At 40.0% G+C, this 27,953-nt stretch overlaps 1 protein-coding gene across 1 annotated transcript in view; it reads left to right on the top strand.

The window, feature by feature from the left end:
* The window catches only part of edc4 (enhancer of mRNA decapping 4), a 104,236-nt gene extending 76,705 nt beyond the window's left edge, over positions 1–27,531 (top strand). Inside the window, exons 24-29 of the mRNA XM_063066787.1 lie at positions 2,898–3,013; positions 4,263–4,428; positions 5,544–5,730; positions 13,427–13,646; positions 25,253–25,416; positions 26,465–27,531. Coding sequence (XP_062922857.1) covers positions 2,898–3,013; positions 4,263–4,428; positions 5,544–5,730; positions 13,427–13,646; positions 25,253–25,416; positions 26,465–26,654 — 1,043 coding nt within the window. The 3' untranslated portion in view covers positions 26,655–27,531. The remainder of the gene's footprint in view (positions 1–2,897; positions 3,014–4,262; positions 4,429–5,543; positions 5,731–13,426; positions 13,647–25,252; positions 25,417–26,464) is intronic.
* The last annotated feature ends 422 nt before the right edge of the window (positions 27,532–27,953 follow it).

Raw genomic sequence — 27,953 nt, 5'->3', positions numbered from 1 at the left:
GAGTTAAAAGATCAGCTGTGTGTAGGCACAAGGGGAAAATGACTTTCTTGCATTTAACTTGTTATAGGGCTTTCTGTTGGTTGTGGGTTTGTTTTTCTACATATTCACTACTGCATACTTGTGAAATTGAATTTGAAAATGTATTATCAAGACCATATGTGAGGTCCTAACTTATTTACCTTGCGACTGAATATGAAAACTTCTGTCAAAGGGTAATTTTAACTAAATTAGTCATTCAGTAATACTGAATTTCTTACTGTCCTAGAAACTGAATAATATAATTACAGAATAATTTTTATTTTGCATAGGTATATCCATTTATGTAGTAAAACAATAATCCAGCATACTTCACGCTATGGTGCCATGATACTAGATTTTCTGATTATTCGATAATAGTTCTTTTAGATCTAATGAGCGCGTGAAGTCTAAAGGGAGCGTGGGAACTGGGGCTTCAGAGAATGAGAAGGGAGTGTGGCAAACATCACCTAAATAATTAAGATTTCTGAATGGCTGGATGCTAGCTTACTGGAATTTTACAGTATTTCCTTATATTGCTGCTGATAATCTTTGTTTCAACTCTGGCTGCAACCCATTATTGAATGACGATAGAGGGAAGATGTGGCTTATCAATATTGTACAGTGGCATGCAAAAGTTTGGGCACCCCGGTCAAAATTTGTTACTGTGAATCGTTAAGTGAGTAGAAGATGAACTGATCTCCAAAAGTCATAAAGTTTAAAGATGAAACATTCTTTTCAACATTTTAAAGCAAGATTAGTGTATTATTTTTGTTTTGTATAATTCTAGAGTGAAAAAAAGGAAAGGAGCACAATGCAAAAGTTTGGGCACCCCAAGGGATTTGAGCTCTCAGATAACTTTTACCAAGGTCTCAGACCTTAATTAGCTTGCTGGGCTATGGCTTGTGCGCAGTCATCATTAGGAAAGGCCAGGTGATGCAAATTTCAAAGCTTTATTTTATATTAAGGAGCCCTGATTCCTCAAATCTTGTCTCAGCAATCAGCAGACATGAGCTCCTCTAAGCAGCTGCCTAGCACTCTGAAAATTAAAATAAATGATGCCCACAAAGCAGGAGAAGGCTATAAGAAGATAGCAAAGCGTTTTCAGGTAGCCGTTTCCTCAGTTCGTAAATGGCAGTTAACAGGAACGGCGGAGGTCAAGTTGAGGTCTGGAAGACCAAGAAAACTTCCTGAGAGAACTGCTCGTAGGATTGCTAGAAAGGCAAATCAAAACCCCCGTTTGACTACTAAAGACCTTCAGGAAGATTTAGCAGAGTCTGGAGTGGTGGTGCACTGTTCTACTGTGCAGCGACACCTGCACGAATATGACCTTCATGGAAGAGTCATCAGAAGAAAAGCTTTCTTGTGTCCTCACCACAAAATTCAGTGTCAGAAGTTTGCAACGGAACATCTAAACAAGCCTAATGCAACACACACAAAAATCGCTGGTGAACGCAGCTGGCCAGGCAGCATCTATAGGAGGAGGTACAGTCGACGTTTTGGGCCAAGACCCTTCTTCAGGACTTAATGCATTTTGGAAACAAGTCCCGTGGACTAATGAAGTTGAAATAGAACTTTTTGGCTGCAATGTGCAAAGGTATGTTTGGAGAAAAAGAGGGTGCAGAATTTCATGAAAAGAACACCTCCAACAGTTAAACACGCGAGTGGATCGATCATGCTTTGGGCTTGTGTTGCAGCCAGTGGCACCGGGAACATTTCACTGGTAGAGGGAAGAATGAATTCAATTAAATACCAGCAAATTCTGGAAACAAACATCACACCATCTGTAAAAAAAAAGCTGAAGATGAAAAGAGGATGACTTCTACAACAGGACAATGAGCCTAAACACACCTCAAAATCCACAATGAACTACCTCAAGAGGCACAAGCTGAAGGTTTTGCCATGGCCCTCACAGTCCCCCAACCTAAACACCATCGAAAATCTGTGGATAGACCTCAAAAGAGCAGTGCATGCAAGACGGCTCAAGAATCTCACAGAACTAGAAGCCTTTTGCAAGGAAGATTGGGCGTAAATCCCCCAAACAGGAATTGAAAGACTCTTAGCTGGCTACAGAAAGCGTTTACAAGCTGTGATACTTGCCAAAGGGGGGTGTTACTAAGTACTGACCACGCAGGGTGCCCAAAATTTTACTTCGGGCCCTTTTCCTTTTTTGTTATTTTGAAACTGTAAAAGATGGAAATAAAAAAAGTATTCTTAAATTATTAAAGAAATGTGCCATCTTTAACTTTATGCCTTTTGGAAATCAGGTCATCTTATTCGCTTAGCTATTCACAATAACAGAAATTTTGAACAGGGGTGCCCAAACTTTTGCATGCCACTGTATATATCTTACAAAGTTTATGGTTGACTAAAAGAAATGTTGATTCCCACAGCTACTTGTATCACTTGTAATGCTTTGTCAATAGAGGTTATGTTTAAATTCATCTACTGATAAGAGTTTTTTTGTGCATTTATTATCAATTCCTACTTGTCCTTGAACTGAGAAGCTGTTTGAGTTAAACATGTTCTGGGGTAAGGGCAGTAAATTATTTCCCTGAAGAACATTAGTGAACTATTCTGATAATCCAGTAATTTCATGGTTTCTCTGGCTGAGGCTAACTTTTTTTTAAAATCCCAAATTTAGTTTTATTTTGAAGTGCTTGATTTTGTACTCTTTCAATTTTCTGCTTGTTGACAGCATTTAGCTCTAAACAAAAATGACGTAAATGCCAATTGTAGTTTAATTATGCATTCACTACAAAGGGAACATTGAATTCAAGAATAATACTTACGTCATTATTGCAATGAGCTTAGTGAAATTTCTTGTTTCTAAATGCATTTTGAAGAGTTGTGAACACAAAATTATTCAATCTTTTTCATAGCTATTTCCAAAAGTTTGGAGCCGGTGTCTGGCCAGTTGAATAATCAGATTGCAGCCAAACTTGCGGCCATTGAAGGAGTATTAAAAGAAAATGTAACAAAAATGGTAAAATCTAAGGTAGGAATTTTTGAATATTTAAACATCAAAATATTCTCAGTTTCACCTTTTATATTATGACATGAACAATTTTAAGATGGATTTTTTTATTATTCAATTTATTTGTTTCTACAAGTTTGTGTTTCACACCTCAATCACATTTTCTGTGCTGGGCCCATTACACTTCCACTTTCTCTGAGATTTCCTTTCCTCCTGTCAATTACCACCTCCATGTAGGCTGTCTAGATCATTGACTTCTCCGTGGCCATTGTCAATATTACCCAGTATTGAGAATCTTACAATGCAGACATCAGTTGTATTATTTCTCCTCTGGAAACTACTTCCTATGCCATGATCCATCTTCGCTGCAGTGACCCATCCAATGGGAGCAACTGGCCGGCCTCTCAATGGTCAAAGCTTTTCAGCAAAAACAGGTAAGTTCAAACCTCAGTCACGGATAGAATTCGAATGGCAATCCTACAGATCCTTCATTCTTGTGTTCAGCTTCACGAACTGCTTGACGTTCCCTAGTTCACGTCATGTTTGTAATATATATAATTTTAGAATCCATCTTTATTGGGATGAACTTCTGTGGTTTTACAGCTCCAGATATTCTTGTTGCAGCAGTATATTAGATGATGGTACAATGGCTTTTGTAAATGAATGGAATTATAAAACACAAACCAGTCTAGTCCATAGACTCTGACATTTTCATTCTATTGACATGTTCCTAAAGGACTTGGTAAAAAGCTTTATGGGTATGGCCCTTTTATCAGGGTAAATTTTGCTTTGCGAGCGAAGCAAAACTGATGTAAGAAGCTATGCCTGTGGTAACATTTCAAGTTGTTCAATCATCTTTATGAAGTTCACTTTGCATCGACCTTACTTTAGTCCCTTGGGAACAATATATTTGTGAATGAGATTTGGATCTCAGCTATTAGTGTTTGTGTTCCTCATTGGGGGAAGGAGGAGGAAAGAGATGGTGGGGACTGTATGGTTTTTGTGATCCCAAAGTGACTTGATCAAGTTAGTAATACCTTTGACATGAATTTCTTGGGAGAGGGAAGGGCTGATACTACACATTTTCCACATTTTTACTGGGGGGGGGGCGGTAAGAACCCATATGCTGGAGCCCAACCATAACCTCAAAAAGCTGCCGGCATCTAATAATTCTTTAAAGTTTTTCTTGGGTGTTTGTTTTCGTCCCCCCCAGTTTGAATGTATCAGCTCTGTTTGGTTTATTGTTTTCTTTTCTGGCTTGTGGTTACAGAACACTGCAGAAAGTATTGGAAGAGCTGCGGCTGATGCTTTGCAAGGACCAATACAATCTACGTACAGAGAGGCATTCCAGAGCATAGTTGTACCCGTGTTTGAAAAAGCATGCCAGTCAATGTTCCAGCAAATAAATGACAGCTTCAAACAGGGAACACAAGAATGTAGGTGTCGCTTTATCCTCGGTATTCTTTATATTCACAGAGTCAAAACCGAGATTGGGAGGTTGTGTGTAATTAGTCCTGCTGAAGGGTTTCAGCCCAAAATGTCGACTGTACTCTTCTCCTAGATGCTGCCTGCTGAGTTCCTCCAGCATTTTGTGTGTGTGGTTTCCAGCATCTGCAGATTTTCTAGTATTTGTAATTAAGACAAGGCTTTGATACTTCTAACAGTGGTAATGAAGGTTTCTTCTTACCCCATTTCATGGTAAAAAGAAAGATCTATGGAATTGGAGCAGTACTGAGCAGGCAAATCAGATTCAGTTAGTATTCCAGGCTGAATTAGCTGATTTATGTTATGCTAGTGTCTGTGGAGGGTTGGAAGATCAGGAAGGGAAGAAATCTTGATTTGGGCAACTTGTCAATAATTCTTTGTGTATTGTTTTCAGGCAAGGAAAAATTGACCTTTGGTATATTGAGGTAAATGGCTGAGGGGGTCAGATTAACAGAAAAAGGCGGGGGAGGAAGGGGTTGGACAGATGGAGAGGAGGAAATAGGAATAAGGGAGGGGCTTACCCAGGGGAAGGAGAGGCCATAGAGACAGGAGGGGAGGGAAGTACATGGTTCGATGGACACGAGATGGGAGGGAAGAGTAAAATAGAGGAGAGAAAGGATTGGGAGGTTGTGTGGACGTGAGAAGAGTTGAATTGGGTCAGACACAGATGAGGGAGGGGTGTCTGGAAGCGTGGAATCAATATACTAGTGGACGAGAGAGGGTAGAGGAAGATAGGAAGGAAAAATGTGTTTAATGGACAACTTGGAAATTATTTGAAATACAGTGCATAAGGAAGCAATAAAATGGCTTAGTGGGCAAAATTTGTAATAGATAGGGTGGTGTGGTGTTATGAATGGTAATTCACTGATGCAGGGTGATATAAGCTTCTGTGCCCTGCTGATAGTTACTGTCTGAACCATTGTAAAATCATATCAAACGACTCATTAAGTGCAATGAATTGAAAGTAAATTGTGCACTGATTTATAGATTACATCAAAAACATAATTTCATTTCATTCACTAATCTGGAACATTAATATTTTTAAAAATGCACTTCACCCATACAGATATCCAGCAACTTGAGACTCACCTTCAGTCAAAGAAGGCCCAAGAGCAAGAAAACAGAGATCCAATGATCAATCAGCTGCAGCAAATGACTGATCACTTCCAGAACGCCACAGATCATCTTGCTGCTACCATCACAAATGGTATGCGTTCAGAGATGCAACATCAGCTTCACATCATTGTTGGCAAGTGAGTAGCAAAAGGCCTGTTGTGTTGCTACTTAGTGTTGTGTTAAAATGTGGATATTATGTATGTATTGTCATGATGTCACGAGGACCAAGGCTTAAATTAAACCAATATGTCAGTAAATCCTCCATTGTAAAATTTTTTGAGCTGTACCAATCAAATTGTTGAGCATACAATGTTGAAAATAACTTTGTACTGTTGCAGAGAACATTTTGAGCTTGGTTACATGGCACTTCAGTATAAATCTGATATTAGTTTGCCAAGATGGTAGCTTGTTTGTTTTAATAATCTGTATAACATACATTTCTATCTAGATTTTGGGACATATTTATTACTAATATATAGTTTTCCTCAAGTCACCAGGTACAAAATCAAAATGTTTTGTGTTTTGCAAGTATTAAAAAAAATAGAGCATAACCCCAACAACCTCGCATTCTCACGACTTTGGTGCTGGACTAGTAAGTTTTCTGGATTATTATAGGTTACTGCAAACACACCTACACCTATGTCATTGTTCTGATAGTATGATAAATTTCCCATTGAGTTTAAATGGATTGGGGGAATATACAGTACAAGCATATTAGGCCCCAACTCCTGTCACACAGCTCATAGGCCAGACTCAACCCACGTAATGGACTATCGCCCCAGCTAAACTTTGAGTGCAAGGAAAAATGAAGATGTGCTCCTTGATGAGAAATTTTATAAATCATGACAGTTTTTCAACACAGTTTCATAATCATTTTTAGACCATAAGGTATAGGAACAGAATGAGGCCATTTGACCCATCGAATCTGCTCCACCATTACATCATGACTGATTTATTAACCCTCTTAACCCATTCTCCTGCTGTCTTCCTGTAACTTTTGACACCCTGATTCATCAAAAATCTATCAACTTCTACCTTAATTATATAAACGAATAACAACATTACATTTGCTTTCCTTACCACAGACTCAACCTGTAAGCTTATCTTAAGAGAATCCTGCATGAGGGCCAAGTCCCTTTGCAGCTCTGAATTTTTTGAATTTTCTCCCTGTTTAGTAAATAGTCTACACCAATATTCCTTTTACCAAAGTGCATGACCATCGAATGTACACTATATTCCATCTGCCACTTCTTTGTCCATTCCCCCAATCTAAGTTTTTCAGCAAACGCCTTGCTTCCTCGACACAGTCTGCCCCTCCACCTGTCTTTGCATCGTCCACAGACTTGACCAAAAAGCCATCAGTTCTGTTATCCAAATCACTGACATATAACATGAAAAGAAGCTAAACCCTGTGGAACACCACTAGTCACTAGCAACCAAACAGAAAAAGCCCCCTTTATTTACACTCTTTGCCAGTCAGCCAATTTTTGATCCATGCTGGTACCTTTTCTGGAATACCATGGGCTCTTACCTTGTTAAATAGCCTCATGTGCACACCTTAGCAAAGGTCTTTTGAAAATCCAAATAAACAATATTTACTGGCTCATCTTTGTCTATCTTGCTGTTTTTTCCTCAGAATTCTAACAGATTTTGGCCTATTTTATCATGTGCCTCCTAATACTCCAAAACCACATCTTTAATAACAGATTTGGAATATCTTTCCAACCACTGAAATCAGGCTAACTGCCTTGTAATTTCCCTTCTGCCTCCCTCTCTCTTTTAAAGAGTGAAGGTGACATTTGCAATTTCTAGCCCTTTGGAACCATTCCAGAATCTAATGATTCCTGAAAGATCATTAATAATGCCTCAACAATCTCTTCAGCGACCTCTTTCAGAACCCTGAGGTATGATCCACCTGGTCTATATAACTTGTCTACCTTCCGACCTTTCAACTTCCCAAGCACTTTCTTAGTAATAGTAGCTACACCCACTTCTGACCTCTAACGCTTTGGAATTTTTAGCATGTTGCGAGTGTTTTCCACAGTGAAGGCTGGTGTGTAATACTTCAGTTCATCTGCTTTACCTTTGTCCTTCATTACTACCTCTCCAGTGTCATTTTCCAGTGGTCCGATATCCACCCTCTTCTCTCTTTTGCTCTTTGTGTATCCTTTTGCTCTTTATGTATTTGGGGAAAAAAAAGTTTGTATCCTCACTTATATTATTGACTAGCTTTCCTTATGGCTTTTTAAATTGCCTTCTGTTTGTTCTGTTGGTTTTGAAAAGCTTTCCAATCCTCTAACTTTCTACTAATTTTGCAATATTATATGCCCTCTCTTTAGCTTTAATGCTGTCTTTGCCTTCCCTTGTCAGCCAGGGTTGTCTCATCCTCCCTTTAGAATACGACTTCATCTTTGGATGTATCTATCATCTGTAATTCCCTTTACTGCACTAAAATACTGATTTTAGCTTCTCCTTCTCAAAAAAACTGTATTAAGTTAGATCTTAAGTTCAGGTGTTCCAATATTCAAGAAAGGTAGCAATGACAAGCCAGGAAATTACAGGGTGGAGAGCCTGACTTCAGATGTAGGGAAGTTATTGGACAGGTCTCTGAAGAACAAGATCCTCCCATTGCTTGGATAGTTGAGGCTTGATTCTGAATAGTCAGCTAGTTTGTGTGTGGCATGTCATGTCTGATGAATCTTTTGAAGTTTTTCAGAGGTAACTAAGGGAACAGATGCAGGTAGTGCACTGGATATTGTCTATATGGGCTTTGAAATCCTACAAATCATGTTATTCTAGAAGATTAGGTCACATAGATTTGGGGGGTGGGGAGCCTATGAAGTATACTCATAATTGGTTCATTGATAAGAAGCAGAAAGTTAGTTCTCTGTGTAGTGGGTTTGCCCCAAGGGTCAGTGTTGAAACCTTTGTTATTCATTATTTATGTAAGTGATTTGGATGTGAAGGTATATGACATGATTACCAAGTTTGCTGATTATATTAAATTAGGGGGTCTTGGAGCAGTTTACAGTGAATTACAAAGAGATCTTGATCAATTAGGGAGATAAGCTGAGGAATGGCAAATAGATTTCAATTTAGATAAGAGTGAGGTGATGCATTTGGACGGTCAAACCAGGGTAGAACTTGTGCAGTGAATGACTGGGCACTGATGAAGTGCAGTGAAACAGGGGGATCTGGGAGTACAAGTGCACAGTTTGCTGAAAGCAGCTTTGCAAATAGACAGGCTGGTGAAGGTGCTTAGACGCAGGCCTTCATCATGTACCGTTTTGGTCATCATGTTATAGGGAAATACATTGTTGCACTTAAAGAGATTGAAGGATGCTGCCTGGAGTAGAGGGCCTGAATTACAGGAAGAGGTTGACCACACTGAATCTTTATTCTTTGGAGCATAGGAGAATGAGGGTTGACCTCAGAAGATAAAAGGAGACATGAGGGTAATGAGCACCTGGAATGAGCCAGAGGAAGTGGTCAAGGCAGGTACAATCGCAACATTTAAGGCATTTGGATAGGTATATGGATGTGAGCAAGATGAAAAAAAATCAGCATAGAATGTGGCACAGTACAACACAGGAACAGGCTATGCAGCCCATAGTGTTGTGCTGAACCAGGTAAAAAGCAAATCAAAAACACTCAAACACTAATCCCTCCTACTGATGCAATGTCCGTATCCCTCCATCTTCCTTGCATCCACGTGCCTACCCAAACGTCTCTTAAAAGCCTCCTATGTATTTGGCAGCAGATTCCAGGCATCCACCACTCAGGGGAAAAAAATAATTGCCTCTCACATTCCCCTTGAACCTCAAGTTTATGTGGTCTCTCATGATAGCACATGACCTCTAAATCAGGCAGCAGTCTGGTAAATCTCTCTGCACCCTCTCCAAAGCCTCAATATCCTTTCTATTGTGGGGTGACCAGATCTGTTTGCAATAATCCAGATGTGGCCTAACCACAGTTTTATAAAGTTGCATTTAACCTCTTGACTTGCGAACTCACTGCCTCGACTAATAACAGCAAGCATTCCATAAGCCTACTTAACCATCTTGTCGACCTGTATAGCCACTTTCATGAAGTTGTAAACTTGGACCCTATGATCTCTGTGCTTAGCAACACTTAGGAATCTTGTCCTTAACAGTGTACTGTCTCCTTGCATTTGCCCTACTGTGGTGTAACACCTTATGTTTATCTGGGTGAAACTCCAACTGCCATTTCTTAGCTATAGCATGTTGTATTTTTTGCCTGTCTTTTACACGATCCACAACTCCACCAATTTTGGTATCTACTGCAAACTTACTAACCCACCCGTCTACATTTTCATCCAGGTCATGTATATACATCACAAGGACCCAGCACAGTTCTCTGCAGAATACCACTAATTACAGACCTCTAGCTACCCTCTGTCTTCTGTAAGCAAGCCAGTTCTAGATCCATACAGCCAGTTCACCATGAACCCCATGCATCTTAATCTTCTGGATTAGCCTCCCATGAGGGACTTTTTCCAAATATAGAAACATAGAAAACCTATACAGGCCCTATATAGCACAATACAGGCCCTTTGGCCCACAAAGCTGTGCCGAGCATGTCCTTACCTTAGAACTACCCATAGCCCTCTGTTTTTCGAAGCTCCATGTACCTATCCAGGAGTCTCTTAAAAGACTTTATCATTTCCGCCTCTACCACCGCCACCAGCAACCCATTCCACGCACTCAGCACTCTCTGCGAGAAAAAAACAACTTATCCCTGACATCTCCTCTGTACCTACTTCCAAGTACCTTAAAACTATGCCCTCTCATGCTAGCCGTTTCAGCCCTGGGAAAAAGCCTCTAACTATCCACACAGTCAGTGCCTCTCATCATCTTATACCCCTCTATCAGGTTATCTCTCATCCTCCATTGCTCCAAGGAGTAAAGGCCGAGTTCACTCAACCTGTTTTCATAAGGCATGCTCCCCAATCTAGGCAACATCCTTGTAAATCTCCTCTGCGCCCTTTCTATGGTTTCCACGTCCTTCCTGTAGTGAGGCGAAATGAGCACAGTATTCCAAGTGGGGTCTGACCAGGGTCCAATATAGCTGCAACATCACCTCTCAGCTCTTAAACTCAGACCCACAGTTGATGAAGACCAATGCACTGTATGTCTTCTTAACCACAGAGTCAAGCTGCGCAGCTACTTTGAGTGTCCTATGGACTCGGACCCCAAGATCCCCCTGATCCTCCACACTGCCAAGAGTCTTACAATTAATACTCTATTCTGCTATCATATCTGACCTACCAAAATTTACCACTTCACACTTGTCTGGGTTGAACTCCATCTGCCACTTCTCAGCCCAGTTTTGCATCCTATCAATGTCCCGCTGTAACCTCTGACAGCCCTCCACACTATCCACAACACCCCTAACCTTTGTGTCATCAGCAAATTTACTAACCCATCTCTCCACTTCCTCATCCAGGTCATTTATAAAAATCACAAAGAGTAGGGGTTCCAGAGCAGATCCCTGAGGCACACCACTGGCTCTACCTTCATCAATGTGATTAGTCACATCCTCAAAAAATTCAATCAGGCTCATAAGGCCTTTGACAAAGCCATGCTGACTATTCCTAATCATTATGCCTCACCAAACGTTCATAAATCTTACCTCTCAGGATCTTCTTCATCAATTTACCAACCACTGAAGTAAGACTCACTGGTCTATAATTTCCTGGGCTATCTCTACTCCCTTTCTTGAATAAGGGAACAACATCCACAACCCTCCAATCCTCTGGAATCTTTCCCGTCTTCATTGATGGTGCAAAGATCACCCAAGGCTCAGCAGTCTCCTCCCTCGCTTCCCACAGTAGGCTGGGGTACATCCTGTCTGGTCCTGGTGACTTGTCCAACTTGATGCTTTCCAAAAGCTCCAGCACATCCTCTTCCTTAATATCTACATGCTCAAGCTTTTCAGTCCGCTGCAAGTCATCCCTACAATCACCAAGATCCTTTTCCGTAGTGAATACTGAAGCAAAGTATTCATTAAGTACCTCTGCTATCTCCTTCGGTTCCATACACATTTTTCCACTGTCACACTTGATTGATCCTATTCTGTCACGTCTTAACTCTTGTTCTTCACATACTTGTAGAATGCCTTGGGGTTTTCCTTAATCCTGTCTGCCCCTACTGGCACTCCTAATTTCATTCTTAAACTCCTTCCAGTTAGCCTTGTAATCTTCTAGATCTCTATCATTACCTAGTTTTTTTTTAAACCTTTTGTAAGCTCTTCTTTACCTCTTGACTAGATTTACAACAGCCTTTGTACACCATGGTTCCTGTACCCTACCATCCTTTCCATCTCATTGAAATGACATATGCAGAACCTCACGCAAATATCCCCTGAACATTTGCCACATTTCTTCCATAAGTTTCCCTGAGAACATCTGTTTCCAATTTATGCTTCTAAGTTCCTGCCTGATAGCCTCATATTTCTTCTTACTCCAATTAAACGTTTCCCTAACTTGTCAGTTCCTATCTCTCTCCAATATTCTGGTAAAGGAGATAGAATTGTGATCACTATCTCCAAAATGCTCTCCCACTGAGAGACCTGACACCTGACCAGGTTCATTTCCCAATTCCAGGTGAAGTACAGCCTCTACATATTGTGTTAAGAAACCTTCCTGAATACACCTAACAAACTCCACCCCATCTAAACCTCTCGCTGTAGGGAGATGCCAATCAATATTTGGGAAATTAAAATCTCTCACCACAACAACCCTGTTATTATTACACCTTTACAGAATCTGTCTCCCTATCTGCTCCTCAATGTTCCTGTTACTATTGGGTGGTCTATATATTAAAAAAAAAACAACCAGCAGAGTTATTGACCCCTTCCTATTCCTAACTTCCACCCACAGAGACTCTGTAGACAACTTCTCTATGACTTCCTCCTTTTCTGCAGCCGTGACACTATCCTTGATCAACAGTGCCACACTCCCACCTGTTTTGCCTCCCTCCCTGTCCTTTCTGAAACATCTAAAGCCTGGCACTTGAAGTAACCATTCCTGCCCCTGAGCCATCCAAGTCTCTGTAATGGCCACAACATCATAGCTCCAAGTACTGATTCACGGTCTAAGCTCATATGCTTTGTTCATAATACTCCTCGCATTAAAATAGACACACCTCAAGCCATCAGTCTAAGCGCGTCCCTTCTCGATCACTTTTCTATTCCCCCTTTCACACTGTCTCCAAGCTTTCTCTATTCGTGAACCAACCTCCCTTTCCTCCAGTCCCTTCCCTTTCCTCCACTTGCCAGTCCTCTAGGACATCAGCTTATCAATGATAATTGAACAAATTGCATATCCACACTACGTAATCTAAACCTCAGTAGCATGTGCCATTGTCATGTTTAGCAGGATCACAATTAATTTCTAGTCTTTAATTTAGATGCACACAGGTATTGGCCTGCTTTTTCCTTTGTCTGTTAGGTAGTGTAATTCTTTTGTGAGTCACCTGTTTCAGTATTTTGAGATCTCTGGATTAAGTCCTCATGGGGGAAATCTCAGGTGGTGCTACTGCAGCTGAATACATGTGTAGTGAGAAATTTTTAAAAACAATATTTCTAGCTGTGTACAGATTGTTTTGGTATTATTCCATATATAATTTCAGTTGAAAAGCATCATATAAACAGATTAAAAGTTGATATTTTTCCTTTGTCATAAATGAAATGCACAGTTCAGCATGCTAATTTTTGGATAAGAGACAGTTTGTTTATTAAATGTATCCACAGCTACAATATGTAGGACTTAATGGAAAAATGCTTCATGACATTCATATTGATTTTCAACAGTTTGCAGGAATCGATTTTAACTCAAGTGCAGAGAATCGTTAAAGGAGAAGTTGGCCTTGCAATGAAGGAACAACAGGCTGCTGTTGCTTCTAGCATAATGCAGGCCATGCGATCAGCTGCTGGCACTCCAATTCCATCAACTCACATGGATTTCCAATCCCAACAGGCCCATATTTTACAGCTGTTGCAACAGGGACAACTGAACCAAGCTTTTCAACAGGTTTGTGTAGGAGATTGAGCCTATTACCACAAAGTGACAAACGAATTTCTAGTGGAGATGAAATTTTAGATATTTGCTGATACTCAGATCAGTTGGTATAAAGACTTTTAGCATCTTTGAGTCTAATCATTGCTGTATAATTTAGCATTTGCATTTAATGTCATATACAAAATACGGGCTCATGTAAAAAGAAATTCTCTAAAGCAAGGATACTTTCAAAAATAACAAAATGAAAAGTTTCTAAATATCAAAAAATTAATAAAGCAGTAAACAGTAGAAAAACACTAAAAATCAATATTTGTTGTAATCACCCTTTGCCTTTAAAGCTGGACCAATTCTCTTAGATATACTGTCATGCAGTTTTATAAGAAAATTGGCTGGTAGATTGTTCCAAGCATCTTGGAGAGCTTGCCGTAGTTCTTCTGCAGACTTTGGCTGTCTCACTTGCTTCTGTCTCTCCAGATAATCTCAGATGGCCTTGATTTTGAGATCAGGGCTCTGAGGAGGCCATACCATCTGTTCCAGAACTCCTTGTTCTTTTCGCTGAAGATAGTTTATGACATGGGTTGTGTTTTTGGGGTCATTCTCCTGCTGCAGAATGAAGTTGGGACTGATCAGATACCTCTCTGTTGGTATTGCCTGATGGATGTGAATCTGCTTATACTTCTCGGCTTTGAGGATCCATTATTTTTGACTAGATCACCAACTCCATTTGCAGAACTGCACTCCAAACCAGCAGGGGACCTCTGCCTTGCTTCACTATTGGCTGCAGACACTTACCCATGTAGTGTGCTCTGACTCTTCTACCAGCAAAGTGCCTCCTGTTTGAACCAAAAGTTTCAAATTTGACTCATTGGTCCAGAGCACTTGCTGCCATTGTTCAGCATCCCAGTCCTTGTGTTTTTGTGTGTAGCTGAGCCTCTTGGTTTTGTTTCCACTTTGGAGGAATGGCTTTTTGGCAGCAACTCTTCCATGAAGACCACTTCTGACAAGACATCTCCAGAGTGTTGAGGGGTGTTGTGGGTTTCAGTGGTTTCTGTAAGTTCACTTCATTTCAGATTTAGAAAGGATATCAGTTTGATGTATTTCTTGTCTGTTGCACTCATTTTCCATAGCTGACTGTTGTGTATCTGGTCCTTGACCATGCCTATTTCTTTGTGCTTCTTCACAAGAGCTTGGACAGCATATCTTTAAAACTACCAGCTGCTGCGAAATTTTTGTTTGGGAGAGACCTTGCTGATGCAGGTTGACCACCTATTGTCTTGTTGCTCTGCTCATTTTTGCCATGGTGTAAGAATTGATGATTTGAAGGTTGAACTGTTACATCTGCCATACCCTCTCCTTTTAGCTTGGTTGTTCTTTGCCCAGTTTTCTGGCTTATGGGCCTCTGGTTTCCCTCTCCTGAAGTCTACAATCTGTTCCTTGGCCTTGTTGACATTGAGTGAGAGGTTGTTGTTATTACACCACTCAGCCAAGTTTTCAATCTCCTCCTGTATGCTGATTCATCACCACCTTTGATGCAGCCCACAACAGTGGTGTCATCAGCAAACTTGTACATGGTGTTGGAGCTGTACGTGGTTACATAGTCATAGGTGTAAAACGGTTAGAGCAGTGGTGCTCCTGGAGATTGTGGAGGAGATGATTTTGCCAATCTGAACTGACTGGGGTCTAGAAGTGAGGAAATCTAGGTTCTAGTTGCACAAAGGGGTACTGAAGCCCAGGTTTTGGAGTTTACTGATTAGTTTTGAGGGGATGATGGTGTTGAATACTGGTCTTGAGATATTCAAGCATGTTAGCATTTCGATTGTCTTTAAAAGTATAATTGCAATTAATTTTAGTTTCTTGACAAACATCCATTTTTAAAAATCGTGTAGTGGCTCTATTTTTCCCAGTTCATCAGTACTTTTGATTTATTGACTATGTTCCACAGTGAGCCAGTAATGTGACTACTTTTAATCTTTCAACATTAAAATGAAATATATGACCAATTCAGTCTGTACTTCTCAGTCCCTGTGTGGCTCAGCTGGCAGGGGTATTTGCAGGTAATTTTAACCCCTCCCTGCTTCAGGCTGTGATTCCTTGCTGCTTTAAGAAGTTTGCTGTCATCCCAGTACACAGGAAAAACAGGATAATCAACCTTAATGACTACTGCCCTTTAACATCTTGCCATGATGCGGGTCGAGAGTTGGTCATGGCATGTAACAACTCTAGCTTTCCAGACAACCTCAACCCCCTGTGATTTGCCTTACTGGCCCTACACATCTCTGGAGCATCTGGACAGTAGAGACACCTATGATAGACTATTGTTTATTGACTACACTTTGTCCTTCAATACTATTATTCAAAGCAAACTCATCACTGAACCCTGGGAATTAATGCCTCCCTCTGAAACTGGATCCTTGACTTTCTGACCAACAGACTCGAAGCAGTAAAGGTTGGCAGCAACATCCTTACCACAATTATTCTAAACACTGGTGCTCTACAAGGTTGCGTCCTCAGGCCCCCACTCTTCTCCCTATACACTCATGACTGCGACGCTAGATTATGTTGTAACTCCATCTACAAGTTTGCAGAAGATACCACTGTAGTGGGCCACATCTCAAATAACATTGAGTTGGAATATAGAGGAGATTGAGAGCTTAGGGACATAGTGTCGTGAAAACAATCTTGCAAGAAGGCGCAGGTGACTGACAGTAAAGTTTAGCAGACAGCTCATAAAATTACTACCATCATATGGGGTGGTCACCATGTCGAGATCTGAAAGCGGAAGACAAACCTGTGGTCGGCTCCATTACTCTGTCAATTAAAGCACTGAGCAAGATTAAAATCATTGAGAGTGAGAGTGGAAAATGAATAGATGTTCAGCACCGTTTGCCTGGTGTTTGACCGGTCTCCCCCTCTTCTCGTTACTACTGTTGGGCGGGAAGTGCTAGTGTCTTGGGCCCCACGCCGCCAGGTTCAGGATCAGTTGTTGCCCTGCAGCCACTGGGCTTCTGGATGGGCTCTGCAGCTGTGGTCACACAGGGACTCTGCAATACATGTTCATGTGCTTTTGTTTACACTTTTTTAAATTATTTGTGCGAGTTGTCCACTTGCAAATTGGATATGTGGCTATCTTGACTGTTTTTTAGTGAATTCTATTATGTCTTTGTTTTGTGAGTATCTGCAAGAAGATGAATCTCAGGTTTTATATGATATACATACTTTGATAATAAATTTGAACTGTGAGCTTTCCCTCAATGACAACAAAAGCAGGTAATTGTCTTCAGATTGGGAGGTTGTGTATTTGGCCATCTCCATCAACAGTGTTCAAGTTGAATGGTTCAAGTTCCGAGGTGTGAACGTCAGCAGTGGCCTGTCCTGGTCACACATGTTGATATCACAGCCAAGAAAGCTCACCAATGCCTCTGCTTTGTCAGGCAGCTAAAGAAGTTCAGCATGTTCCTGATGACTCTTAACAATTTTTAATGATGCACATAGAAAGCATTCTGTCTGGAGGAATAATGGCTTGGTATGGCAACTGCTCTGCATTTGACCCCAGTAAATTGCAGAAAGTTGTGGTCACAGCTCAGCACATCACTGGAACCAGCCTTCCCCTTGTGGACTCTTTCTATACTTGCCACACTGAAGTAGCCAGCATAATCGTAGGCCTCACCCAACCTCAACATTCTCTCTTCATCCATTCCCCATTGGAAAGAAGATACAAAACCTGAAAGTATATCCACCTTGCTCAAGGGCAGCTTCTATCCCACTGTATTCAGACTCTTGAACGGCCCTCTTGTATAATGAAATGGATTCTTGATTTTCGTATTGCATAGTTAGAGCAGTGGGTATGCCAGGTAGAATAGTGGAATGCTGCTCTTGCAGGATGTGGGAAGGCTGGAAGATCTCCATTGTCCCTGGTGACTTTACCTGCAAGAAGTGTATCCAGCTGTGGCTTCTTTCAGTACGTGTTAAGGAATTGGAGCTGGAACTGGATGAACTCTGGATCATTTGGGAGGCTTGGGCGTTGATCAACAGGACATACAGGGAGGTAGTTATACCCCAGGTGCAGGACACGGATAACTGGGGAGAGGATAGGCAACCAATGCAGAGTACCCCTGTGGCCATTCTCTTCAACAACAGGTATACCACTTTGAATTCTGTTGGAGAAGATGACCTAGCAAAGGAAAGCTACAGTGGTCAGGTCTCTGGCACTGAGTCCGGCTCTGTGGCTCAATAAGGGAGGAAGGAGAAGAAGAGTGCAGTCGTGATGGGGGATTCCATGGTTAGAGGATCGGACAGGGCATTCTGTGGACCTGAAAGAGACACCCAGGTTGGTATATTGCTTCACAGGTGCCAGGGTCAGGGATGTCTCAGATTGGGTCCACAGCATCCTAAAAGGGGAAGAGTGAGCAGCTGGAAGTTATGGTATATGTTGGTATCAACTACATAAGTGGGTAAAGAGAGGAGGCCCTGAAGTGAGAATATAAAGAGTTAAGTCGGAAGCTGAAAAGCCGGATCTCCAGGGTAGGAATCTCTGGATTGCTACCTGTGCCATATGTCAGTGGGGGTATGAATAGGATGATCTGGCAGATAAATGTGTGGCCAAGGAATTGGAACAGGCTTTCAGCTTTCTGGATCATTGAGATATCTTCTGTATGAAAAGGGCTGGTTATACTTGAACCTATGGGGGACCAATATCCTTGTGGGCAGGTTTACTGGAACTTTGGGGAGGATTAAAGTTATTTTGGGAAGGGAATGGGAACCATTTGGGATAGTTGGTATACAAGTAGATACAATGTGTAGTGAGACTATGAGGAAGGACAGGCAGATGATAGGGCAGACAGCGGGATGAGTTGAAGTGGAGCAAAATTGAAAAGGATGATGAATACAGGACTAGAGGTGTAATATTTGAATGTGTGTAGTATTTGGAATAAAGGAGATGATCTTGTAGATGGAGATCTGTTTTTGGAGACCTGTGTACAGTCAAGATGTTTCAACTGATGGTAGTAAAAATTGTCCTGTAACTGGAAGGTCCAGCTGCTGGTGAGTCAGTATCCTGGCAAAAACTACACCATGTAAACAAAAGAACACTCCAGCAACTCCATGAAAAGGTTATTGAAAAGCACAAGTCAGGACATGGATACAAGAAAATTTCCAAGTCACTGAATATCCTTTGGAGTACAGTTAAGTCAGTTGTCAAGAAATGGAAAGAGTATGGCACAGCTGTAAATCTACCTGGAGCAAGCAATCCTCAAAAACTGAGTGATTGTGCAAGGAGACTAGAGAGGGAGGCCGCCAAGAGACTTATGGCAACTCTGGAGGAGTTAAAAGCTTAATTGCTAGGATGAATGAGACTGCGCATACAACTGTTGCCTGGGTGCTTCACCAGTCGCAGCTTTATGAGAGAATGAGAAGAGAAAAAACTCAAATGAAATATCAGCTAGAGTTTGCTAGAAGACATGTGGGAGACTGAAGTCAGCTGGAAGAAGGTTCTGTGGTCTGCTGAAACCAAAATTGAGCTTTTTGGCCATTAGACTAAACACCATCAAAAACACACCATCCCTACGGTGAAGCGTGGTGGTGGCTGTATCAGGCTATGGTGATGCTTCACTGCAGCAGACCCAGGAAGGCTTGTGAAGGTAGAGGGTAAAATGAATGCAGCAAAGTACAGGGGAATCCTGAAGAAAACCTGATGCAGTCTGCAAGAGAACTGCAACTTGGGAGATTTGTTTTCCGACAAGACAATGACTCCAAGCATAAAGCCAAGCTACACAGCAATGGCTTAAAAACAACAAAGTTAATGTCCTGAAGTGGCCGAGTCAGAGTCTCCAATTGAGAACTTGTGGCTGGACTTGAAAAGGGCTGTTTGCTCACGATCTTCATGCAATCTGACAGAACTTGAACAGTTTTATAAAGAAGAATTGGGGGAAATTGCACTGTCCAGATTTGCAAAGCTGATAGAGCTATCCACACAGAATCAAGGCTGTAATCGCTGCCAAAGATGCATCCACTAAATACTGACTTGAAGGGAGTGAATGCTTATGCAATCAATTATTTGGTGTTTTTATTTGTAATTAATTTGGATCACTTTGTAGAGCTCTGTTTTCATTTTGACACAAAACTGTCTTTTTCTGTTGATCTTGTCAAAAAAGATAAATCCACTAATTCATTGTTGTAAAACAATAAAACCTGAAAACTTCCGCGGGTGGGGGGGGCGGGTGAATATTTTTACAGACATGGTGATTGTGAGCTTAACATCCAAAGTTACACGTATTAAAAGGACAGGTGGGTAGGCAGAGGAGGAAGGGTGACTGTTTTGTTAAAAATTCAAATCAAATCCGTAGAAAGCGGTGACACAGGATCGGAAGATGTAGAACCCTTGCGGGTAGAGTTAAGAAACTGCAAGGGTAAAAAAAAAAGCCCTGATGGGAGTCATATACAAGCGTCAGAACAGTAGCCAAGATGTGGGGTACAAATTACAACAGGAGACAGAAAAGGCATATAAAAAAAAAACACAATGTTACAGTAGTCATGGGGGTTTTCAATATGCAGGTAGATTGGGGAAAATCAGGTGAATTACAGAGGCATGAACAAGAAGCTGGCCAAAGTTGCTTTGAAGGGGATACTAGCAGCAATGCTGGAGTTTCAGGGAGCAATTCAGAAGTTGCAGGATGGATACATCCCAAAGATGAAGTATTATAAAAAGAGGATGATGTAACAGTGGCTGGCAAGGGAAGTCAAAGACAGCATAAAGCAAAAGAAGGCATATAATGGAGCAAAAATTAGTGGTAAGTTAGAGGATTGGGAAATTTTTATTTAAAAAAAAAACAGGCAACCAAAAAAGCCATAAGGAGAGAAAAGATGAAATATGAAGGTAAGCTAGTCCATAATGTAAGAGGATTCCAAAAGTTTTTCAAATATAAGGAGTAAACAAGAGGCAAGAGTGGATATTGGTCACTAGAAAATGACACTGTGGGAGACACAAGCATTATGCCATAAGTTCAAGAGTGTCGGCCAGAAGTGAGTATAGTTGTTATTACTAAGAAGATGCTTGGGAAGCTGAAAGGTCTGAAGGTAGAAAAATTACCTGGACAAGATGGACTGCACCCCAGGGTTCTAAAGGAGGTGGCTGAAGAGATTGTGGAGGTGTTGATGATCTTTCAAGAATCTCTGGATTCTAGCATGGTTCTGGAGGCCTGGAAAATTGAAACTGTCATTCAATTCTTTAAGAAGGTAGGGACACAGAAGAAAAGAAATTGTAGGCCAGTTAGTCTGACCTCAGTAGTTGGGAAGATGATGGGGTCAATTGGTAAGGATGAGGTTTTGGTTACTATGAGGCACTTGATAAAATAGGCCAAACTCAGCATGGTTAAGGGGAAATCTGACCTGATAAATTTGTTGGTATTCTTTGAGGAAATAGTAAACAGGATAGACAAAGGAGCATTATTGGATGTTGTATGCTTGGATTTTCAGAAAGCCTTTGACAAGGTGCCACTCATGAGGCTGCTTAGCGAGATAAGAGCCCATAGTATTACAGGAGAGGTATCAGCATGGATAGGAAGGCTGGCTGACTACCAGGAGGCAAAGAGTCACAATAAAGGGACCTTTTCTGGTTGGCTGCCAGTGACTAGTGGTGTTCCGCAGGGGTCAGTGTTGGGACTGCTTCTCGTCATGCTATATTTCAGTAATTTGAATGACAGAACTGATGACTTGTGGCCAAGTTTGCAGAAGATACGAGGTTAGGTGGAGGACAGATGGTGTTGAGGAAGCAGGAAGTCTGCTGGAAGGTCTTGAATAGATAGGGAAAATGGGCAAAGAAATGGCAGATGGAATATAGTGTGGGGAAGTATCTGGTCGTGCACTTTGGTAGATGGAGTAAAGGTGTAAACTACTTTCTGAATGGGAAGAAATTTGTTTAGTATATTTAAAGCAGAGGCTCCTAGGTTGATAGATTCTTGATTAGTCAGGGCGTCAAAGGTTGTGGGGGGGGGGGTGGGGGAAAGCAGGAGAATGGGATTGATAGAGAAAATAAATCAGCCATTAGGAAATGGTGGAGCAGACTTGATGGCTGAATGGCCAATTCTGCTCTGGTCTTATGGTCTTTATTCTGCTTTATTTCTTTGACCTTATTCTAGCCCAGTGCACTGTGTAATGATTTGATGCAATATATGCTTTCCACTATATCTTGTTACATGTGACAGTGATGTATCAAGTTTTAGATTTTTGTAGAAAATTTCCAACACCAGGTGGTTATTTGGCCCATGGTGCCTCTGTCATTTCAAAGTAAGTTCCCAGCATAATTTTGCTTTCCAGTAATTAGCACATAGCCTTGCAGGTCATGGCTCTTTAAGTACTTGCCCCTTTTCAAGCAGTTAGTTCCAGCCCCCTCTCACTCTTTGATCTTTCTCTCTCATCTCTCTCCTAATTTTACAAGTAATTATTTTTTTAAATCTAGCCTACTTGTTTCTATCCCCCAATTTTTTTCCCCTCCAGTCTCTCCTCTGGACATCCCCTTTCATCCCATGGTTAAGAGAACTAATCCCTTCCTTTTGACTATGTGTTGGACCCTTAATATTTTTTTTACCTCAGTTAAGGCTTCTCCACAGTTGCCTTAATTGCAAAGAGGGCAATCCCAGCTCATACTATCTTTCTTATCTAAATCTTTCCAGCCTAGCAAAGTCTTTGTAAATCTCTGAAACTTCACTACAGTCACCTCTTTGTAATCTGTTGACCAAATGTGCCCTGATGTTTTTAAGAATGTGTGGATATACATGTCCATCTGGAACCTTGTCAAATAATTATATTGCACAGTACAGCACAGGAACAGACCATTCGGCTCACAAGGTTGTGCTAAACCAGCTAAAAAGGAAATCAAAAAACACCAAACACTCATCCCTCCTATCTACACCATGCCCATATCCCTCTACCTTCCTTACATCCATGTACCTATCCAAACATCTCTTAAAAGTCTTTAATATATTTGCCTCTACCACCATACCGGGCAGTGCATTCCGGGCATCCACATCTGAGTCAAAAAAACTTGCCCCTCACATCCCCGTTGATCCTACCACATCTCACCTTCAATGCAGGCCTTTTGGTGTTAGTTATTTTACCCTGGGAAACAGATGCTCTCTGTCCACTATATCTGTGTCTCTCATAATCTTGTAAATCTCTTATCAGATCTCCCCTCAGACTCCGGCACTCTTGAGAAAAGAAGCCAAGATTATCCAGCTTCTTGTGACAGCACGTACACTCTAAACCAGGTAGCAACCTGGTAAACCTCTTCTGCACCCTCTCCAAAGCCTCAACATCCTTCCTATAGTGGGGTGACAGTATTCCAGACATGGCCTAACCAGAGTTTCATAAAGTTGCCACATAACCTCCTGACTTTTGAACGCATAAAATGAATTCTTGATGACAATTCTTGGTTGACTTGTTGTGGCCATCATATATCTGGTCTTGCATGCAAGTGAACCGACTTGTTTCCTGAGAAATATTTCAGAGTTGTAGTGTTTTGAGTTTTTCTTCCATTTAGGAGCTATGTAATTCATTTTTACGTGATTACAAATTGCCCAAAGGTAATCTGAAAATCTCAGTATAAAATTGCTTAGAGATGTAACTACTGTAAAAATTACTGGGTGCAAGAAATTGAATCTCAATTTTGGTGACATACGTACCTTGATAATTTACTTGGACTAATGTCTACTGAAGGCAGGTTCATTGAAGCTAATCTACTGAGATTCTGCTTTATGTACAGCTTATAGAAATGATTGCCTGGCAATAACCGACTGTTAAATTAGCAAACAGGTTATTACTTTCTATAAATTGAGCTTTCTCAAGGGAACTAAAATAAAGCATCAAGCCTTTTTCAACTAGTTTAATGTTACCTCAAATAAGGTTAAAGTTGCAAGTAATTAAGATTGTGTAGGTTGACAGTGTTTCTTTTACTGGATGCTGCTTTTATGAAGTTATTAGTGTAGCATTGCATCCTGCCATACAAATAAAATCCTAAAGATGAGAACATGCTCTGGTTTGAGGACCTAAAGCATGAATGCATTTTTGTTGATTTGGAACTTTCCTGACATAGCACTACCGTCTATTGTTTACCTTGTGAGCAAAGTCTGTTCCAATTTGGTCCAATGCTATTCTTCTAGTATTATATGCATTTTTATTTTGTTTGTGACTAATGGGATTTACGCTGGGACTTTTGTTATTTGTTATGTACATTAAGGACTTGGATGTGAATGTAAAAGTTTGATTAAAATTAGTGTTGATAGTAGGTGGTGTTAGATTATTGATTAGCTAGTAAGTTGGATAGGGCAATGGCAGATGAAAATTCATCGTGCCGAGTGTGATGTGATGCATTCTAGAGGATTGAAGATGTGCACAGTGAATGATAGGGTCCTAGGGAATATTAAGGAGCAAAGGGACTTTTGTGTACAAGTCCAATAGATTCTTGAAAATGGCAGCACTGGTAACTGGGGTGGTGAAGAAAAGCTTCAGTTCACAGAGGTCTTAGAACAACTTTCTGAAACATTGGTTAGGCCATAGAATATTGCAAGCAGTTCTTGTCATGCGTAAGAAGGACATGATTGTACTGTAGAACAGACAGGTGTGATTTACCAGGATATTGTCTCAGATGCAATGTTAAGTTATGAGGAGAGGTTGGATAGGATAGGTTTGCTTTCCTTGGACCATAGGAGGCTGAGGAAAGAACCAATAGAAGTACAAAATTGAGGGGCACAGATGGGAAGAAACTTTACCTCATGACAAGTGTGTCTAAGAAAACATTTAAGAAACATCCGGGTGAATTGCCAGGCATTGTAGGTTACACTCCATGTATTGGTAAATGTGATTAGTGTAAAGAGGTACCTAGTGGTTTGCATAGACATGGTAAGCCAAAAGGTCAGTTCCTGTACTGTATGCTATACTGAAAATAAGCTCTGTACCAATAAGATTGGACATATAATTAAAAGGAGAAGCAAATACATATGAAATGAATGATGTTTCAATTCATGGAAAGGCTTTATAGGGTCTCTGAGTAGATGAAAATAAAAGTAGCAGCCACCATGTACACAGCATTTAATAATAACTTAGAAACCAAATTTTCCTTGATTTGTAAATGGGTTGTTAATGTATTCTTGCAAAAAAATATTAATTTGACATATTGGACTTTGCAATATAGCAATGAGAGAAACGGAGCCACCAAATTTTGACAAGATAGTTTCCCACAAGAGCTCCTAATTTTTGACTTGGTGATTTGCAATGATATTAGTGTTATAGTGTAATATGAATTGGGGATTGTTGACATTTATTTAATGAAGAATAAAAAGGAGATCTTGTCTCCCAGTGCCACTAATTGTGAGATGACAGGTTTTTTTTAAACAGTATTAAGGTATGTGACTGGACACTATTCTTAAATTCCTTTTATTTAAAATTTAAAACTTTTACAGAACTGGTTCATTTACTTTTGCTGCTCAAATTATTACACTAATTATTGAACAACTGCAGTAAGCTATGAGTAAAAATGTAACGATTTGAGCAGGAAACATTTGCTTATGACTTTGGATTAAATTTAACTGTCAACTTGCTTCATTAATTCTTTCTGTTCTGTCAATCAGGCCTTGACTGCGGCAGATCTCAACCTGGTACTTTATGTCTGTGAAACTGTGGATTCTCACCTAGTCTTTGGTCAGCATCCATGTCCCCTAACCCAGCCAGTTTTGCTTTCACTTATTCAACAGCTCTCCACAGATCTCAACTCTCGCACAGAGTTAAAACTCGGGTAAGGTGCTAAGGAAAAATCATGAGTGCAGTTCAGCCACAATATTGAAATTAATAATTAGTAAGCAATCAGTTAACACTGGAGAGAAAAGGGCTAATGTTTTAACTGGTATCTTTTATTAGAGTTACTTCCAAGGAGCCATCTTCCATAATCAGGATCCAAATAACCATTGACACCCCAGTGCAATGCTACATTGTAAATGGTGCTGTCTTTCATATAATGTATTAAACTAAGTTACAAGTAGAACTTAAAGGAAATTTACATTCAACCAATCCCCATCATCTTCAGGGGTTTAAGGGTTATGGGAAGAAAAGGAGACAATGTGGTTTAAAAATGCCATGATTGAATGGCAGAGCAGACTCGTTGGGTGGAGAGGCCTAATTCTGCTCTAATGTTACCTGTGGTTTAAACAAAGTATCAATGATTTAATGATTCATTGTGGAGTCTTGCAAATTGTTTTAATTTATGCCCAAAACATGATCATTCTGAGTGTGGAATATTTAAAAATTCAATGTCAATAATCACTTTTTAGGCATTCTGACAGTGTGAAGGGCAGTTTATGAATAAATCCAAGGTCATTGTTTTTATCTTTTCTCTCAATGGTTGTTTGTGATACAGTTTTCCATATTTTTATGTGAAAAATATTAAATTATTTATGGTGACTATTACCTGTTCTGACAGGGTGGATGTGCGGGTTATGTTTCCCATGAGGGGTTTGGGAGGTATCGAAAGAGAAGTGACGATATGAGTTATGATGAGGATAAGTCCTGTTAGACAGATGAAGAGAGATCTCTTCATTTGGATGATGGAAAACCTGTGGAAATCTCAACCACAGAAAGTGAAAACCATGTCACTGCATAGTTTTTAGGAGGTCTATAGATTCCTAGACATGAGGCATGAAGGGGTCTGAAAAGAAAACAGGAATCTAATATTCAGATGGACGATCAGTCATGATTGTATTGAATAGTGTAACAAGCTCAAATGGTCAAAAGGCCAACTATTTTTTGTTTTTTTTTAATGCAATAATTAATCTTTGCTTTCATTTCAGTTACCTGGAAGATGCAATCATGAATCTAGATCACACAGACCCAGTTGCCAGGGATCATATGGGTTCTGTTTTAAATCAAGTGAGACAGAAACTGTATCAGTTCAACCAAGCAGAACCTCCCAATAATGTGAGTAAAAGAGCTCGAAGACTTACGATGATGCTTCAGGGACTGATGACTCCACTGAGTTAAATTGAACTCTATGGCTGATGTGCTTCTGCCACCTGTAATGATTGTGTTATAACTATACGATTCACATCTGTACGTTACGAATTAACATAACTGTTTTATTAAAAAAAATGGAACCTCCCTTATCTGTGGTAAGAAAATTGGTTTGGAGCCACAGTTCAGTCCACCTAATGCATTAGTTACTTTAAAAAAAAAAAAAAAAAAATCTTTTCTCTAATTTGGATAATCCATTTTATATGTTGGTCAGTTTAAAACAAAACTATGTAAATATAAGCATCCTTTTTCCTACTCCATAGTTACATTTATGATACGGTAAAACTATCTGCATGTTAGCATAAGTGTATCAAACACATAATTGAACATCAACCTTCTGTTCTCACATTCTTTAAGCATTAAAAAGCATTTCACTATAAAATTCTGACCTCGACTTAGAGTTGAATACAACTGTCACGAGTTGAATGAGCATCCAAAATATATTTTCAGAATATTTCTAATTAGTGTTTGACTGTTACTGCTTGAAATTTCACTCAGCAAATAGTTTATTTCCATCATGTTAGTTCAAAAAGAAGAAAAACAGGTTTGTGTTAATTGATGTTTTTCAGCATTTACAATTTTGTTGTAATTTTAAGTTTGTTTTTTTTAATCTTGAATATGGAAATTTCCTGTTTGGATAATGTTTCAAAAATGTTCACAATAAAAAGATTTTTTGGAAATTATCTGGATTGGTTTATCTTTAAATTATTAGCACTGATTTGTATGTTTTAATATTGCAAAACGTTCCATTATTTGTTTTATCAAGGCAGTTGTCGAGTAAACTGCTGCCTTTTGTGTAACACATAGTAACTTTTTGATTGTTCGTATGATCGTTCAAAATGTTATAACTTTGGGGAAAACTTCTGTAGTTGCTATTTTAGAAGTGTAATCTTAAAAATAAATACAAATTTCAAACAAAACAATTGCAAAATATCCATAATATTTCAGGATATGGTTACTAAAAATGTTACTTAAGATAGTATTCTGATTGCCTTTGCCTTTTGCAGTGTTGTTATTTGAAAGCCGTTTTAAATAGTGCCCTGAATAGTTGTTTGTTTTCACCTTTAACATGTCTAAATTATTGCAGTCACAGTTATAACTTGATTTTAAATTGAAAACAAAATTGCAAAACCCCATAAAATCACAACTGGTTTTAGTTGGGCTCTGTGAAAGTGTTTTGGTAAGTAACTAGTATTGACACTGTTTACATATCTCTGAAGCTTATTTGATAATTACCAATATTCTGCTGTTTACTGATAAATTCTTGCC

Source organism: Mobula hypostoma, chromosome 14 (assembly GCF_963921235.1).
Source record: "Mobula hypostoma chromosome 14, sMobHyp1.1, whole genome shotgun sequence".
Lineage (NCBI taxonomy): Eukaryota > Metazoa > Chordata > Chondrichthyes > Myliobatiformes > Myliobatidae > Mobula > Mobula hypostoma.
The sequence above is the reverse complement of the archived record's forward strand: the minus strand, read 5'-3'. Positions and strand labels throughout refer to the sequence as shown.